Raw genomic sequence first — 17,406 nt, forward strand, 5'->3', positions numbered from 1 at the left:
GCTAAGACAATGTATTTTGTGAGGTTGAGATTTCTACATGATGGGGTCTTGGTTTGCATAACAGGTGTATGTATTTTTCTAAGATGCTAAGACAATGTATTTGTGAGGTTGAGATTTCAACATGATGGGGTCTTGGTTTGCATAACAGGTGTATGTATTTTTCTAAGATGCTAAGACAATGTATTTGTGAGTTTGAGATTTCTATATATAGGGAGCACGGTCATGTTTTTGCTAAGACAATACATTGTTGAGATTTCAAACTTTGATTTCTTAGTTCGCTTAACAAGGTTATATGCTTTTGCTGGAACGATGTATTCGAGAGTTTGAGTTTTTATACATGTAGGCCCTAGTTTTCTTAATCAGGATAACATGGTTATATGTTTGTTTTTACTTTTCTTCTTTTTCTTTTGCTGAAACAATGTTATCGAGAAATTGCGATTTCATGCATGTTGATATTGCATTAAGCATTTGTAATGTCAAAATTCAGAATATTGAAATGTTGATCAAAATTAGGCATACACGTTCAAATCTTTTCGTGAAGCGAAGTTAGCACATTCTTATCTTTATGTTTGCAATTGATAAACGTACACGTATTTAAATCTCAATCTTTTAATTTTGTCTTATTTATAAGCAATAAAACTGAAGTTTCTTTATGTCCTCATTTTATTCTGAAGGAAGTGATCCATTTATAAATAAAACAGGAAAAAATGTCCTTTGGGTCACCCTAGCATAATTACAGAAAAACTTGCCGAGATTGATAAATATGAAGGGTAAATCAAATATAATGTCATTCCACCACGAGGGCCTATTCATATATGTCCTGCCTTGTAAAATGAACATCTTTGTGCAAAATACTTGCCAAATCCTACCAACAGATACGAATGATAAAAGAGCTTTTAAAGACACCTGTAACAAAGGAAGCAAAAAAGCCATTGATAAGTTAAGAGATACACGTTGGATTCTATTTATGAAGTCTGGCATTTCGAAAACTTTTTTCAATATGATCCTGTTGGTAAAGAATGGGGTTTCTCCACTGAATATGTGAACACATTTCTTAAAAATCAAACAGGAAAACTGTGACCGGTCAAAATAGCGTAAAACAGAAGAACAAAGGCAAATGTACATCAAGCAGTATATTGAAAAAGAGGGGGTCCAACTTGACTACCATAGTATAGAGAGAAAAAAGCAGGAATGCGTGCAAATTTAGTCAAAATTAAACAATTAAACAAAAATGAAATACAGTCCATTGATGAACCAGCCCTGTACTTTGAAAACTAACGAGTGACAGAGTAGAACGTTGTGTCTAATAAAAGTGTATATTTACGCTGGAAATACAGGGAAGAGTTGTAGAATCAACTAGGAAAACCAACATATGGTCATTGCAACCTATATAACAGCACATACAAGACCTGAATTACACAGCTAAGTCCTCGCGCGTTGTACGAAGATGCCGGTTCTCTTGTATTTACATCGAAAGCAGGAGACCCGATGCCCTCATTAGGTGATTATTTATGCGATTTTACAAATGAAATACAAGAAAATCATATCAAACCATTTGTAGCTGGTGGACCAAAACGTTATGCATACCCATTTGAAAATCCTGACAAACTTACTGCAAAATAAAAGGGCATCGCTCTAAATTGTAACAAGAGCTGTCGGAGGACAGCAACGCTCGACTATTCAACAGTCTTGTCAACTGAATGAATATTAAAGTCGAAAAAGGGGCATAATTTTGTAAAAACAGTGTTATGGAACTTGTACAGTGCATATCAGCTCATGACAATGGACAAGTGTGTGAAGTTTCAGTCCATTCCCATTAGTGGGTTACTGAGATACGAGTTAACCAAAAAACTGCTAAGTCGAAAAAGGGGCATAATTTTGTAAAAACGCAAAGTAGAGTTGTGGAACCTGTGCACTACATGTCAGATCACTACAGTGAACAAGTGTGTGAAGTTTCAATCTATTCCCATTAGTGGGTACTGAGATACCAGCTTACATATAAACCCTCAACCAAAAATTTCTAAGCCGAAAAATGGGCATAATTTTGTAAAAAAAAAATAGAGTTATTGAACCTGTGCAATTTAAGTCAGTTTATCACAGTGAATAAGTGTGTCAAGTTTCAATCCTTTCAATCCTTTCCCATAAGTGGTTACTGAGATACCAGCTTACCTACAAAAACGTAACCAAATCGGTACGCCGACGCAGAGGCGGACGCCGACGCATGGGTGAGTCCAATAGCTCTACCTATTCTTTGAATAGTCGACCTAAAAAACCAGTTGGCAATAAATTTTGAAACAATCATGGACATGGTTATTGGTTCATAGATAGATAGGTACGTATGTAGGTAGGTAGATTTCTGTGTAAAATGTCTGTTTACACGTAAACATTTTTGCTCATAAAAATATCACTATTTAAGCTCAATCCAGGGGTCGTGAGTTCGATCCCCACTGTGGATAGATGGTTCCACTTCTAAGAGTCAAAAGCCGTCCATTACATTTCTGGCCCTTGACAGACGGACAGGCGTTCAAATATTGTGGATAAAAGGGCAAGATACGAAGTCGAAATTTCGTGTTGTCGTGCTTTACACTTGGCACGCTAAAGAAACAGGGAAGCCGTCTTCTGTATCTTGCACTAGCCTCTTTACAAGAGACATACTTTATTATTAGATCTAAGAGACTTTTTATCAAGATGAATTCTCGTCAAAGTCCGAGCACATTTCGAGGGCTTAGACTGAAACTTCTATTTCTATATACAGATAGACCAGGGGCCGGTTGTTCGAAACTTTAACAGGCTGTTATTTGATTCATAATAGAAATCTACTAGACTTGGTGGGAAACACTAGTATGATGTTTTGATTTTATTGTAAAGAGTTTTCATTGTTCATAATTCTTACCTCATACATTTGTTTTTCAAAGTCTGAAATGCCGAAAAATAACCCTAAAAAAGGCGAAGCCTTGCGAGTTAATTAGGGACCAGCTGGTCATTAAATATTTGATGATTTTATATCCATTCGTTTCCCAACAATATTTAGCCATCCAAGTCTAACTAATGGGCGAATTTGTTAATTAGACTGTTTTCTACAAACTACAAAGTTATTTTATTTGCTTTCTTTTAACGGTAATTTTGAACAATATTATTGCTTTTAATCGCTTGTTAAAATTTTGAACAACTCAGTGGGCCCTGTTCGAATGAATTTGCCGTACTAGTATATTGAATTGGGAAAAAAAAAGTAACGACCACGACGAGACTCGAACTCGCAATCTTCTGATTCGAAGTCAGACGCCTTATCCATTAGGCCACGCGGCCGTCGTTACAATATAGAGGAAAATAACAGAATATATATGTATTTTATTGTAAAGGATATCAGCTTAGTGTGGTATATCATGTTCATTTATTATATTTATTTTTGGAAAACTTTTAAATGAACTATTTTCTTCCAGAATCAGCATTTTCGTATTCAATTCACGTGACCTTGTTTACAGACCGGATGTGTCCTACTTACATTCGAAGCTCTTCGGATAACTTCCTTAAAAGCTATCTGGGCACTCGGTAACTTCGTGATTGACCTATGTTTTGTACTGAATATTGCCTTGTGTAAAATAAACATTGTGCGATGTAGGTAACTTTCATTTGAAGTTTTCTGAGGATCGCCAGGGCTGTCGGAGCTCTAACATGGCGCAGAAATATGTCGATTGGCCGTCTTCTTCGGACAGTGAATTTAATGATGACAACTCTGAGGATTTGTCACACAGTGAACTAGAAGTGTTGCCTAACTATCTCGTAAATGATCCAACGGGTTGGAAATCTATTCAGCTAAGCCATAACAGTTTTGTCACGTTTCCTGGTGAATTGGGAACATTTCTAAATCTTATAAACTTAGACATCAGTAACAATGGTTTGACTGACATTGGGTGTGAAATTTTACATTTGAAAAACCTGAACACTTTCACTGCTAGAAATAATCTGCTGGACGCAAGCTCTTTGCCAAAAGATTTTGGACTAATGATATCGCTAGAGACAATAAATTTCAGTGGAAACCGATTCACAGATTTCCCAATGCAGCTGACAGAATTGAGGAATTTAAAAACTTTGCATATAGGCGCCAATAGTCTTAAGTCCATACCGAGTGCTATAAAAGGCTTATCAAGGTATGTATTTTAGAAGCTGTTTTGGCAGAACAGCTTTTGTGTAAAGTTAAGCATTTAAAGTATTTTTGTTGCCATGACTAACTGTTCATTAGATCGTAGCTTACTACATGTCAGGCAGTTGTTTAACTTTTAATAGCTGCAGAAAGCAAACTCCTAAAGTTGCTTTTTTATAACTATTTCAGCAGTATTGCATTTCTTGGCTACCATATTACTGTTTTGGTTTTCTTACAGTCATGTTGATTAAGGTGTTCAGAAACCTTTCTGTCCTTTCACTCACTTTTCTATCAGTCAGACTCAGAGTTTTGTACATGAATAATCAAATACAAAAATATTAAGAAAAAGTACCATACTTTGTCAATTATTTATTTGCAACATGCTGATTTTTATCAATTCTTATATATTTCAGGTTGGAAGTGTTGTACTTGGGCGGTAATTCTTTGCAGGAGGTACCTGCTGAACTAGGCACATTGCATCGTCTGATCTCACTTGTTCTATGTGATAACCAATTACACAGTCTACCACCAACATTCTCTCATCTCAGAAAACTACGCTCACTTAGTCTGCACAACAACAGACTCTCCACTCTACCTCAGGAAATTGTTGCATTGAATTTGACGGAACTTAGTCTTAGAAACAATCCATTAGTTGTTAGATTTGTACAAGATTTGAGTTTTGATCCTCCTTCTTTGATGGAACTAGCGGGGAGAGTCATCAAAACTGACCGGATTAAGTATTCAACTTCTGACCTGCCGTCTCACCTGGTCAAGTACCTATCTTCTGCTGAAAGATGTGTTAATCCTAAATGCAAAGGTATAGTGTAGAACTACTATATAGAATGATGGTTCTACCCAGGTGCCTGCCCGTGATGAAATAATGCATGGAGGGGCACCTGGGGTCTTCCTCCACCATCAAAGCTGGAAAGTCGCCATATGGCCTATCATTGTGTCGGTGCGACGTTAAACCGAACTAAAAAAATAAAATAAAAGATTAGAAATTGAGTCCATCGCACATGTACAGGGGTTCCATTTGACCCGGGACCCCGGGTCCGGACCCGGGAGATTTTCAAAAGACGCTCAAAGGACCCGGCAGAATACTTGCCTGTGCGTCCTTCGGGACCCGGGGGCATTTTCCTTTGATAATCCTTTCTCTTATCATTAATTTCCTTCAGTAAAACTATTTCCACGATAGACACGTGTATTTAAAATAAACACTCGCGGTCATGCTCTCCTGCCTATGATCTCTGCTAAATCCCGCCCTTTCTCCTGTAGACATGCCTCGCTGATTTTTTATCAGCAATTACGTCACGGCGAGTGCACATAGGTAACAAGAAATCAATGAAGTGTTGAAATTAATTGATAAAGCGAATCCTGTGTACTGTCAAAAAAGGCGCCAATTATTAAATTATCGTAAGCAGCTGATTACCGAGCATGTGAAAAGTGCCCTGCAAGATTTTTTCATGCCAACTTTAAATTAGACCATTGTTTAGTGATTATATCGTAATTTCAACAAGAAACTTCACAAATTTTGATGAATTTCGAAAGCAAAAATAAGTTTAGAATGTCCGTTCACGGGTCTAATTACACCCGATGTCATATGCATATTTCCAAAATTCGTAAAAAAACTTGAATTTCAATGCAGTTTTTTATGATAAGTAGCATCATTATTTGAGGAACTAATGCTGATTTAGCTTAGTTTGCCAAATAAACTGAGCAAAAACTACTTTCCGATGACATTCTGAAAGTGTAACAGTGTTCGGATAGTACATTTTGGATACATTTTTCTAGAGTGTTATAGCACTGTTCTGTTATTAAAAATGAAATGAAATATTGAAGAAAAACCTAATTTAAATAACATGAATTTTGATAAATATTAGTTTACAATATGAGACTATATGACCTGAGACTGACATTTTTATTATGCTGTAACATGATCTTGGGTTTATTGTTTTCTTAGGTAAAGATCTACGTATTACTGAATAAAAAAATATAGTAAATTATATTGACGTGTTGGGACAGGACTCCTGTATTTTGGAAAAGGACCCTTCAAAATTTGGGCCCAAGGGTCCTGGGACTCTTGGGTTTTCGGGTCTAGTGGAACCCCTGCATGTATATACATGTAAATTTTGGATTAAAATTATTTATCCTTTTTACTTAGACATTGTGTTAAGTGGCATGTTTGAACAGGTACATAAATTCTTCAAAAAAAATTTTTAAGGATCTTGCCTGCCTGCCTAAGGAAAGTGGGGATTAAGCACCCACACATTAGCAAGATTTTTTATCTGTACTGGTTGGGAACCATTTTCCGGACACATTTTCATATTTCGGCTCCATTATTCCCCCAAAGAAATATTTGACATAAATGAAGCCCACACTGCACAAATTTCAGCTGCTTCCACATCCGATGTTGTAATCAGCATCGCGTTGTGACGTAAAATATGGGTTCCATGGGGCCTCAAATGGGGTCACTAAAATAAGTTATTTTTCCCGTCAGGTAAACCAGTATCCGGACAAATACTTTTACGGTGTTTTGTTGTTAATTTGATATCAAAATAAGTAATTAAACTATTTCTACACATTTCTTTATCATTCATCTCTTTAAAATTGCAATGAAACATAACCCGACGTTCAATAGCAGCTACGAAAGCAAACCGACGTTGACTATAAAAAACTCGAATTTCGTCTCATACGAATTTTTGATAATTCCAATAGATATAGAATAAAATTAGTGCAAAAATCGACAACCCTGCATCTTACGTAACTTTTAGCGTCGAATTAAAAGTAGAACATGTTATCAGCAGACAATCATTATGTAGTTTGATTATTTCTTCCCCACTTGATACCTCGTCATGTGTATATTACTGCGCATGCACAATGCTATCTTCATGCCCCGTTAAGACATAAAGTTGTTTTGTAAACGCAGGTGAGTTATCATCAAAAACCCAAACATTATACAGCCTTATAAAATAGTGGTTTGTTGTAGACATGAAGAACAAACATCTAAATGATCTAGATGAAACAATTACATGAATAGCAACGAAATAAAGCGGATATTACATGTGTCCGGAAACTGGTCCTGTCCGGCAAATGGTTCTTAACCAGTACTGTCTCCAGGTTTGAGTAAACAGTTAATTGCTAAGTTTAACAGTATTTTCTTTTCTGGGCCTAAAAGGTTAGTAAGCTCTAGGGTCAGGTATATTTGCTAGGTAGAGAAGAAATCAATGTCTTTAGTAGCAAATGTAAATAAATGGTAACGCTGAAATTGATATATTTAAAAAAAGCTATATTCATATTATAAATTTTTTTTTTATAGTTTCTCAGTTTCTCAAGTTTATGCAGTAATACTGTAATGAAAACAGTTTCCCCATTAAAAAAAAGTCTAAAAAAAATCCTGTGTGTTGAAAATATCAAAACTCTTAAAAATGAAATATTTTTGGTTCATATTTATCTTTTTATTATTTTCTTTTTTATTCACAGTTAAAATATAATGGAGTTCTTTCTCTGTTTTCAAAATAATGACTTAAAAGCATCCCGCTTTAGACTCACTATATTTAATAGTGGTAAACATGCCATTTCATTGTTAGTCAAAATTTGTGGTTAGAATTCAGGACATTAATATAGTGACACTGTTAATACATGTTTGTATAACAGCTGTGACATAACATTATATTGAGCTTTTTATCAGAACATTATTTGTAATATATATTGAAACATCGGATAAGTTCACCAGATTAAAAATACACTTGAATTTTATCAAGGTTATAAGTATGTTTACACATGCCAGTAATATTATTATTTCAACTTTTGTTCTATAATACCTGAGTTGGTATAAGGAAGTCATAAGGTACATGCACAAAAACAGTTAATGATAAATTATTATTGATAATTAAATAACAGTGCAGTTTTTCAGGGCTGACTCCCTACATATATAGGGTAGAGCAGTAATTTTCTTGTCAGATTTGTTATTTTGAGGGGCGAATGCAAAAGAGGTCTTAAGTCCATATAAATAAAGAAGCACCTACACTTCTTTCGCATTTGCCCCTAGAATATTTCAGGTGTATACTCAACGGTGGCAAATTCTGACTTTGACTTGCTTGTCCTTATAAGCCCATTTTTCTGCTTACCTATGTAATGGTTATATAGTAAAATAATGTGAATTTTTCCTAGGACAAACTGGGTGAGTTAAACTACTGATTTTACCACCCCTGCATAATACTTTAGCTTTGAATTGTGTATGTTACGTTTCTGATGTATACTTTAAATAGTTTAAGTTGTTTGTTTTACCTTTTAGGTGTATACTTCAGCTCCAAAGTAGAGAATGTAAAATTTGTGGATTTCTGCGGCAAGTATCGCTTGCCCTTGCTACAGTATCTGTGCTCCCCACAATGTTCATACACGTCTGTGTACAGCGACAGCGAAACTGATGACGAGGACTCGGCAAGTGCAAAGATGAAAAAAGTTTTACTGGGCTGATTTGCAAATTTGCCAAAACATTTCTAGAGCATATGATACAACAGTAAATTGTTGCTACCAAAGTTACAAATATAAAAACATTTTTTCTCTATACTTGCATTTATATTGTCGCTGTACAATGTACAGTACTGTATTTGATATAATCTTGGAATCTGAGTTTGCTGTGGGTATTATTTTGCAGTGTTTCTTTTTTAATGGCAAAAATTCATGATAGTTGTGTCAAATTTTTAGCATTATGAAAACATAATATTGCATGGCAATACTGAGGAACCTGCAGATGTAAAAAAAAGTTTAGCAGTACTGTCAGCAAACTGTAATTTTGTCCAGGTAGCCAAAAACATAGAGGGCATTTTATAATAACTCTTCCAGTCTTTTGTAGATGTCTGTATATATGTTTTTTAAGCCAAAGATTGTAAAAATTATACAAAATAATTTTAAACTGAACTATTTTGTGTTTGAAAATGCTTTTGCATCAGTTATCATGTAGCAGTTACGTATTGGGAACCAGTCAGGGTCACACCTCTTGCTAGAGAACCAGTTGAGCCTGGTCTGTTGCTGTAAAAAAAAAACCAACACATGCAGAAGTTTATTGACAGAAATTGAGCATTTTAAAGTAATAATCTCAGGTTACTACGCTTACCATTGATAATCCAGACAACATGTCTACTGTGAAATCACTGATATATATGGCAGACTTATTTTCGTGGTGGAGCCAGTCTACGAAACTTATTTTCAACAAGCAAATTTATTAATTTTATGTTCAGGTTGAAATCCGCATTTTTAGCTCACCTGTCACATAGTGACAAGGTGAGCTTTTGTGATCACCCTTCGTCCGTCATCAGTCCGTCCCTCCGTGGGTCTCGTGCGTCCGTGCCTCAACAATTTCTTGTCTGCACGATAGTGGTTTCATTTATGATTTTATTTTAACCAAACTTGCACACAACTTGTATCACCATAAGAGCTAGGTTCCTTTCTTGAACTGGCCAGATCCCTTTACAGGTTCCAGAGTTATGGCCCCTGAAAGGGACAAAATTAGCTATTTTGACCTTGTCTGCACAATAGCAGCTTTATTTATAATTTGATTTTTACCAAACTGGCACACAACTTGTATCACCATAAGATCTTGGTTCCTTTCTTGACCTGGTCAGATTCCATTATGGGTTCCAGAGTTATGGTCCCTGAAAGGGCCGGAATTAGCTATTTTGACCTTGTCTGCACAATAGCAGCTTCATTTATGATTTTATTTTAACCAAACTTGCACACAACTTGTATCACCATATGAACTTGGTTCCTTTCTTGAACTGGCCAGATTCCGTTATGGGTTCCAGAGTGATGGCCCCTGAAAGGGCCAGAATTAGCTATTTTGACTTTGTCTGCACAATAGCAGCTTCATTTAGGATTTGAATTTAATCAAACTTGCACAAAACTTGTGTCACCATAAGATCTCGGTTCCTTTCTTGAACCGGCCAGATCCCATAATGGATTCTAGAGTTATGGCCACTGAAAGGGCCAAAATTAGCTATTTGACATTGTCTGCACAATAGCAGCTTCATTTATGATTTGATTTTAACCAAACTTGCACAAAACTTGTATCACCACAAGATCTTGGTTCCTTTCTTGAACTGGCCAGATTCCTTCATGGGTTCCAGAGTTATGGCCCCTTAAAGGTCCAGAATTGGCTATTTTGGCTTTTGCAGCCATATAGAGACTTCATTTATGGTTTTATTTGATACAAACTTCCAAAATATATTCAGCAACAATAAATCTTGGATTCCATGACAAATCGGATCCAATCATAGGTTCCAGAGTTATTTTATATCTGATTACCTCCCCTGATTGTAATCAAAATGGATTTATATCAGTAAGTACTTATAGGACTTATTTGAAATTTCATTATTGTCATTAGTTGGACTGAGCCAATGAGGGTAGATAACTATGGACTGATTTTATGTCAAATTACCTCCCTTTATTTCAAATTAAAATGGGTATATCTCCGTAACTAATGAAGATACTGATCTGAAATTTCATTTATGTCAACATATTTATATGGCAAATCTTTCTTTTGTTCACTTACAATCATTTTTTTAGCTCACCTGTCACAAAGTGACAAGGTGAGCTTTTGTGATCGCGCGGTGTCCGTCGTCCGTCCGTGTGTCCGTAAACTTTTGCTTGTGACCACTGTAGAGGTCACATTTTTCATGGGATCTTTATGAAAGTTGGTCAGAATGTTCATCTTGATGATATCTAGGTCAAGTTCGAAACTGGGTCACGTGCCATCAAAAACTAGGTCAGTAGGTCTAAAAATAGAAAAACCTTGTGACCTCTCTAGAGGCCATATATTTCACAAGATCTTCATGAAAATTGGTCAGAATGTTCACCTTGATGATATCTAGGTCAAGTTCGAAACTGGGTCACGTGGGATCAAAAACTAGGTCAGTAGTTCTAAAAATAGAAAAACCTTGTGACCTCTCTAGAGGCCATATTTTTCATGAGATCTTCATGAATATTGGTCAGAATGTTTATCTTGATGATATCTAGGTCAAGTTCGAAACTGGGTCATGTGGGGTCAAAAACTAGGTCAGTAGGTCAAATAATAGAAAAACCTTGTGACCTCTCTAGAGGCCATATTTCTCAATGGATCTTCATGAAAATTGGTCAGAATGTTCATCTTGATGATATCTAGGTCAAGTTCGAAACTGGGTCACGTGGGGTCAAAAACAAGGTCAGTAGATCTAAAAATAGAAAAACCTTGTGACCTCTCTAGAGGCCATATTTTTCATGAGATCTTTATGAATATTGGTCAGAATGTTCACCTTAATGATATCTAGGTCAAGTTCGAAACTGGGTCATGTGGGGTCAAAAACAAGGTAAGTAGATCTAAAAATAGAAAAACCTTGTATCCTCTCTAGAGGCCGTATTTCTCAATGGATCTTCATGAAAATTGGTCAGAATGTTCACCTTGATGATATCTAGGTCAACTTCGAAACTGGGTCATGTGCTGTCAAAAACTAGGTCAGTAGGTCTAAAAATAGAAAAACCTTGTGACCTCTCTAGAGGCGATATTTTTCAATGGATCTTCATGAAAATTGGTCAGAATGTTTACCTTGAAGATATCTAGGTCAAGTTCGAAACTGGGTCACGTGGGGTTAAAAACTAGGTCAGTAGATCTAAAAATAGAAAAACCTTGTAACCTCTCTAGAGGCCATATTTTTCATGAGATCTTCATGAATATTGGTCAGAATGTTCATCTTGATGATATCTAAGTCAGATTCGAAACTTGGTCACGTGGGGTCAAAAACTAGGTCAGTAGGTCTAAAAATAGAAAAAACCTTGTGACCTCTCTAGAGGCCATATTTCTCAATGGATCTTCATGAAAATTGGTGAGAATGTTCACCTTGATGATATCTAGGTCAAGTTTAAAAGTGGGTCACGTGCCTTCAAAAACTAGGTCATAGGTCAAATAATAGAAAAACCTTGTGACCTCTCTAGAGGCCATATTTTTAAATGGATCTTCATGAAAACTGGTCAGAATTTTTTATCTTGATGATATCTAGGTCACATGTGCTCAAAATCTAGGTCACTATGTCAAATAATAGAAATAACGATGTTATACTCAGTTGAACACTGGGTCATGTGGAGATAGGTGAGTGATTCAGGACCATCATGGTCCTCTTGTTTTAATTACTTCCCTTTTACGTTACTATAAATAGCTTGTTTTTAGTAACTTTTTAGCTCACCTGTCACAAAGTGACAAGGTGAGCTTTTGTGATCGCGTGGCGTCCGTCGTCCGTCCGTGCGTCCGTCCGTAAACTTTTGCTTGTGACCACTCTAGAGGTCACATTTTTCATGAGATCTTTATGAAAGTTGGTCAGAATGTTCATCTTGATGATATCTAGGTCAAGTTCGAAACTGGGTCACGTGGGGTCAAAAACTAGGTCAGTAGGTCTAAAAATAGAAAAACCTTGTGACCTCTCTAGAGGCCATATTTCTCAATGAATCTTCATGAAAATTGGTCAGAATGTTCATCTTGATGATGTCTAGGTCAAGTTCGAAACTGGGTCACTTGGGGTCAAAAACTAGGTCAGTAGATCTAAAAATAGAAAAACCTTGTGACCTCTCTAGAGGCTATTTTTTTCAAGAGATCTTCATGAATATTGGTCAGAATGTTCACCTTGATGATATCTAGGTCAAGTTCGAAACTGGGTCATGTGGGGTCAAAAACTAGGTCAGTAGGTCTAAAAATAGAAAAACCTTGTGACCTCTCTAGAGGCCATATTTCTCAATGGATCTTCATGAAAATTGGTCAGAATGTTCATCTTGATGATATCTAGGTCAAGTTCAAAACTGGGTCACGTGGGGTCAAAAACAAGGTCAGTAGATCTAAAAATAGAAAAACCTTGTGACCTCTCTAGAGGCCATATTTTTCAAGAGATCTTCATGAATATTGGTCAGAATTTTACCTTGATGATATCTAGGTCAAGTTCGAAACTGGGTCACGTGGGATCAAAACCTAGGTCAGTAGGTCTAAAAATAGAAAAACCTTGTGACCTCTCTAGAGGCCATATTTCTCAATGGATCTTCATAGAAATTGGTCAGAATGTTCACCTTGATGATCTCTAGATCAAGTTTGAAACTGGGTCACGTGGGGTCAAAAACTAGGTCAGTAGGTCTGAAAACAGAAAAACCTTGTGACCTTTCTAGAGGCCATATTTCTCAATGGATCTTCATGAAAATTAATGAGAATGTTCAGCTTGATGATATCTAGGTCAAGTTCGTAACTGGGTCATGTGCGGTCAAAAACTAGGTCAGTAGGTTGAAAAATAGAAAAACCTTGTGACCTCTCTAGAGGCCATATTTTTCTTGAGATCTTCATGAAAACTGGTGAGATTGTTCACCTTGATGATATCTAGGTCAAGTTTAAAAGTGGGTCACGTGCCTTCAAAAACTAGGTCATTAGGTCAAATAATAGAAAAACCTTGTGACCTCTCTAGAGGTCATATTTTTCAATGGATCTTCATGAAAATTGGTCAGAATTTTTTATCTTGATGATATCTAGGTCACATATGCTCAAAAACTAGGTCACTTTGTCAAATAATAGAAAAAACGACGTCATACTCAGTTCAACACTAGGTCATGTGGGGATAGGTGAGCGATTCAGGACCATCATGGTCCTCTTGTTTATTATTGGCCGTAGGGAAAAACTGAGACCACTTTTCTGTGGTACAACATGGATAGTACCTCCAATTTTTAGGTTTATTTTGACATATCTACCTTTTAAGATTTTTTTTTTCTTTTTGGTTTAATTTCTTCCCTTTGTTGTTCCTGTCCTTTGGACTTAGATATTTTTTCTGAGGACCTTCTTGTCCTCAAGTGCAATGATAACAGGTGAGCGATATAGGGCCATCATGGCCCTCTTGTTTTTTATCTTGCCAGTGAAACATGATTTTACAGTACTACAGGTACAAGGTATCAGTATACAGGGGTTTCATTAGTTATTGAAGTAGGAGGTGGAAATTGCAAAGTAGATGGCGTTCATCCCATTTAGAATTTGACTAGCTACTAGAAAAGTAGCCTGGGCTACACTATAACATGCGGAAATCCCCAATCACCAGCCCTTAATGAAGCCCCCGAATATAAATATTTGCAGCATTGTCATATATGGTTAACAGCACTGGTGTTACAGCCTAAAATTATATATAAGGTGCTATTTATTTCATTTTTATTGTAGCCTAGGTCTCCATTTTTTATATGGTAGAAATGATTCATCAAAATGTATTGTGATTGATTTTTGTTTTGGGATACGGCCTAGTTTTCATATTTCTTACTTAAATTATAAATAAATGACATATGTGGGATACATATGTTATCTTTTAGACCATCTCATTCTTTTATTTGTTTAAATAAGAAAAAAAACATGAAAAGTATTCCATTAAATAAAGGCATTATGAATTTAAGAATTAGACTTCTTTCTATGTTGAACTTTGTGATGTTTTGTCCGTGTTGGGTGTAAGATAAACTTTGTGTAACATTATACAATGTGTCGGGCTTTAACACTCCTGTACACCGTTGCTTCAATTGAACTCCAGACCAGAGCAAAATATTTTTAGAGGAATCAAACACTGTCGCAGAATGTATTTGCTAATATATTAGTGTATGTACTTAACCATATTTATAAACAGCAATGAAAATACAGCACTTTGTTAGTAAAAGATTATGAACTTTAGAGTGAAAGCACTCAATGCAAAGTTTTTTTTTAACAGAGCAATAATTTTCTGACTGCTGTATTTTTTTGTCAAACATATAAAACCTCTTTTAAAACCAAGTTAATTTTTACCATATTATATTAAATACTGCTTTTGTGATAGTTTTTTTTTTTTTGTTGTTGTTTATAAGAAATCAGCCTGTGTCTACTAATGAACAGTGATAAGTGTCATTGTATTTGTTTTTATAAACACATTTGTTGTTACATGTATCTCGAAACAAAATTAGCATTATGAAAGTATGTTGTATAAATGGGGACTGGAGCAAGATTTGTAAATGTAGAGCTTAATGGAAAATTATCATAAAAGGTTATTCCCTTAAGTTCCTTAAGTTAGATATAAGTTACAAAAGTTTAAGAAAATACTTGGAGTATGTTATTAATATGTACATGTATTTTTTTTTCAAAACAGTAATGATAGTATTATTTATGTAAAGGAACTTGCTTTTTTTTATTACCAAATATATGTTTTGTCATGTATATCTCTATTTTTGGGTCTTAAGGGCTGTTTGCAATAGAAGATTAATTGTCTGATATTCTGTTGGGAATGTTTAGTATGTTACCTTTTATTTTGAGACACAAATAATTACAAGTATAAACAAGAAGCATTATAAATTAAAAGTTATATATCAAATCACTGCTGACTAAAGTTTTTCATTAGATTTGCTGCAAAGCATTATGGGACTTGAGATAAATGATGAACACCATGCTTGGAAAGGGCCTAGGGGAGGGGGAGGGGAGTGGCACAGTGGGGCATGAGTGATAACAATCCAGCATAATGACTTTCGTTTATCTTTTCATAAACACATTTCTGTCAATTTTCATATTTGTTCCAAATTTAAGGTGGCATATTTTTTTAATTGACTTAAAGGGAGGAAAAACTGAATCATTTTTTTCTGGTCAAGATAATGGAAGATTTTTGTATTACCTAAAGTCTCCTGTTTTTTTTACAGCATCAATTTTTACTAAGTGTGTATTTTATACATAAGTTTTGTTTAGTCAGTATGATACACAAACAACGATATATATTGATGATATATCAGTGGTGCTTTGTTTCTGTCAAAGTTGCTGTATGTATGCTTTTTTTTATCCTGTGGTGCTGAAGGGCATTCATCTAGACAGCACCTTTCAGTTCTTGTTTTCTTGTTTTTGCTTGTACCAAGAACATTCTTATTTTAAAAGTGTATAAATGGCTGAAGAATGCTAATTCTGTCAAATATGCTAGAAATATGTTTTTTTTAAGGTTTGGGTAAATATTGTTTCCTGGAAAAATTAGTAATATTTGTGTTAACGATGTTATAGATAACACAATTGACATGGGTGAAATAAAATTTATAATTCCCCACACAAGAAATCTATCTGACAGAATTTGCAAGCCAGCAGAATTACCTGGCCAGCCAGTTTTGTGCATATTAAAAGTTTTATCCCATAATGTGTACAATAAAAATCTTTTAAGAAAAAAATTGTTTTGTATTCTGCTACTTCCATGTTGTACCAAACATATAGCTCTTGCCTTGGCTTGATGTTTATCCTGCCTTCTTTTGATGCTTTCTTACCCTTCTCTTGCCTACCAAGACAAGGTTATCTGAGTAGATCACTTTACATTTTTCCTAGGGAAAATATAAGCTACAGGTGTGCATATTGACAGCGTAATTTGACGTCATTTTATTAAATCATAGTGTATGACAGATCTTTGATTTATAATACCTTTGAAAATATTGCAGTAATATCAACAGTAGGCTTTGGCTAGTTATCGCACTTGGCCGAGATATTATGTCCACCAACATTGTCAGCAAGTTTGGTGAAGTTCGGATGAAAACTGTTTGACTTAGAGAGCGGACAAGGCTAAATTCGCTGTTTTTCGAGCAATTCAAGGGCCATAATCCAAGAGAGCCTGGGACGATTTGGCTGGTTATCAAACTTGGCCGAGATATTATGCCCACAAACGTCAGCAAGTCTGAAGAAGATTCGATGTTCGAATTAGAGAGCGGACATGCTTTGGACGCCGACCGCCCGCCTGCTGCCACTACGACCCGCTCTTTCAGAGGCAGGCATATAAAAATGATCTAACATGGCAGGAGTTTTCCCAACCTTCAGGACAGCATGGATAAAAAAAAAAAACCTTGTTGGCGCTAGGTTTTCCATTCCATGCTGCCCCTGGGTTTTGGGGGAAAAAATGTCTTACACAGGCAGTCATTTAAGATTCTTATAATCTCTATAATGTCTAACATTGGATGGACTTGTTGAAGCTTGTTCTGTTATATTGTGTCAGGACAGAATTGATCAAAACTAATCAGTGGATAAGCTTAATTTGCTAAATTTAGAATTTTCTACACAATCTTTTTCAGTAAGCTAACAGAATCAATATACATGGTGATATCTTATGTTTAAAATCGAAATTTTACTTATAAAAAAAATGCGCCAATTTTTACAAAATGAGACATTTTTAGCTCACCTGTCACATAGTGACAAGGTGAGCTTTTGTGATCACGCAGCATCCGTCGTCCGTCCGTGCGTGCGTCCGTGCGTA

At 35.7% G+C, this 17,406-nt stretch overlaps 1 protein-coding gene and 1 non-coding gene across 2 annotated transcripts; one reads left to right on the forward strand and one right to left on the reverse strand.

Annotated features, from left to right (window-relative positions):
• Nucleotides 1-3,233: 3,233 nt before the first annotated feature.
• Trnar-ucg (transfer RNA arginine (anticodon UCG)) lies at nucleotides 3,234-3,306 on the reverse strand. Its single transcript has one exon. It is a non-coding gene; the product is annotated as a tRNA-Arg (tRNA).
• A 218-nt stretch (nucleotides 3,307-3,524) lies between these two features.
• LOC123559860 (leucine-rich repeat-containing protein 58-like) lies at nucleotides 3,525-16,340 on the forward strand. The gene is made up of 3 exons (XM_045351976.2): nucleotides 3,525-4,148; nucleotides 4,555-4,958; nucleotides 8,436-16,340. The coding sequence occupies exons 1-3, from the start codon at nucleotides 3,673-3,675 to the stop codon at nucleotides 8,615-8,617; spliced, it is 1,062 nt and encodes a 353-aa protein (XP_045207911.2). The 5' UTR covers nucleotides 3,525-3,672; the 3' UTR covers nucleotides 8,618-16,340.
• The last annotated feature ends 1,066 nt before the right edge of the window (nucleotides 16,341-17,406 follow it).

Source organism: Mercenaria mercenaria, chromosome 10 (assembly GCF_021730395.1).
Source record: "Mercenaria mercenaria strain notata chromosome 10, MADL_Memer_1, whole genome shotgun sequence".
NCBI lineage: Eukaryota > Metazoa > Mollusca > Bivalvia > Venerida > Veneridae > Mercenaria > Mercenaria mercenaria.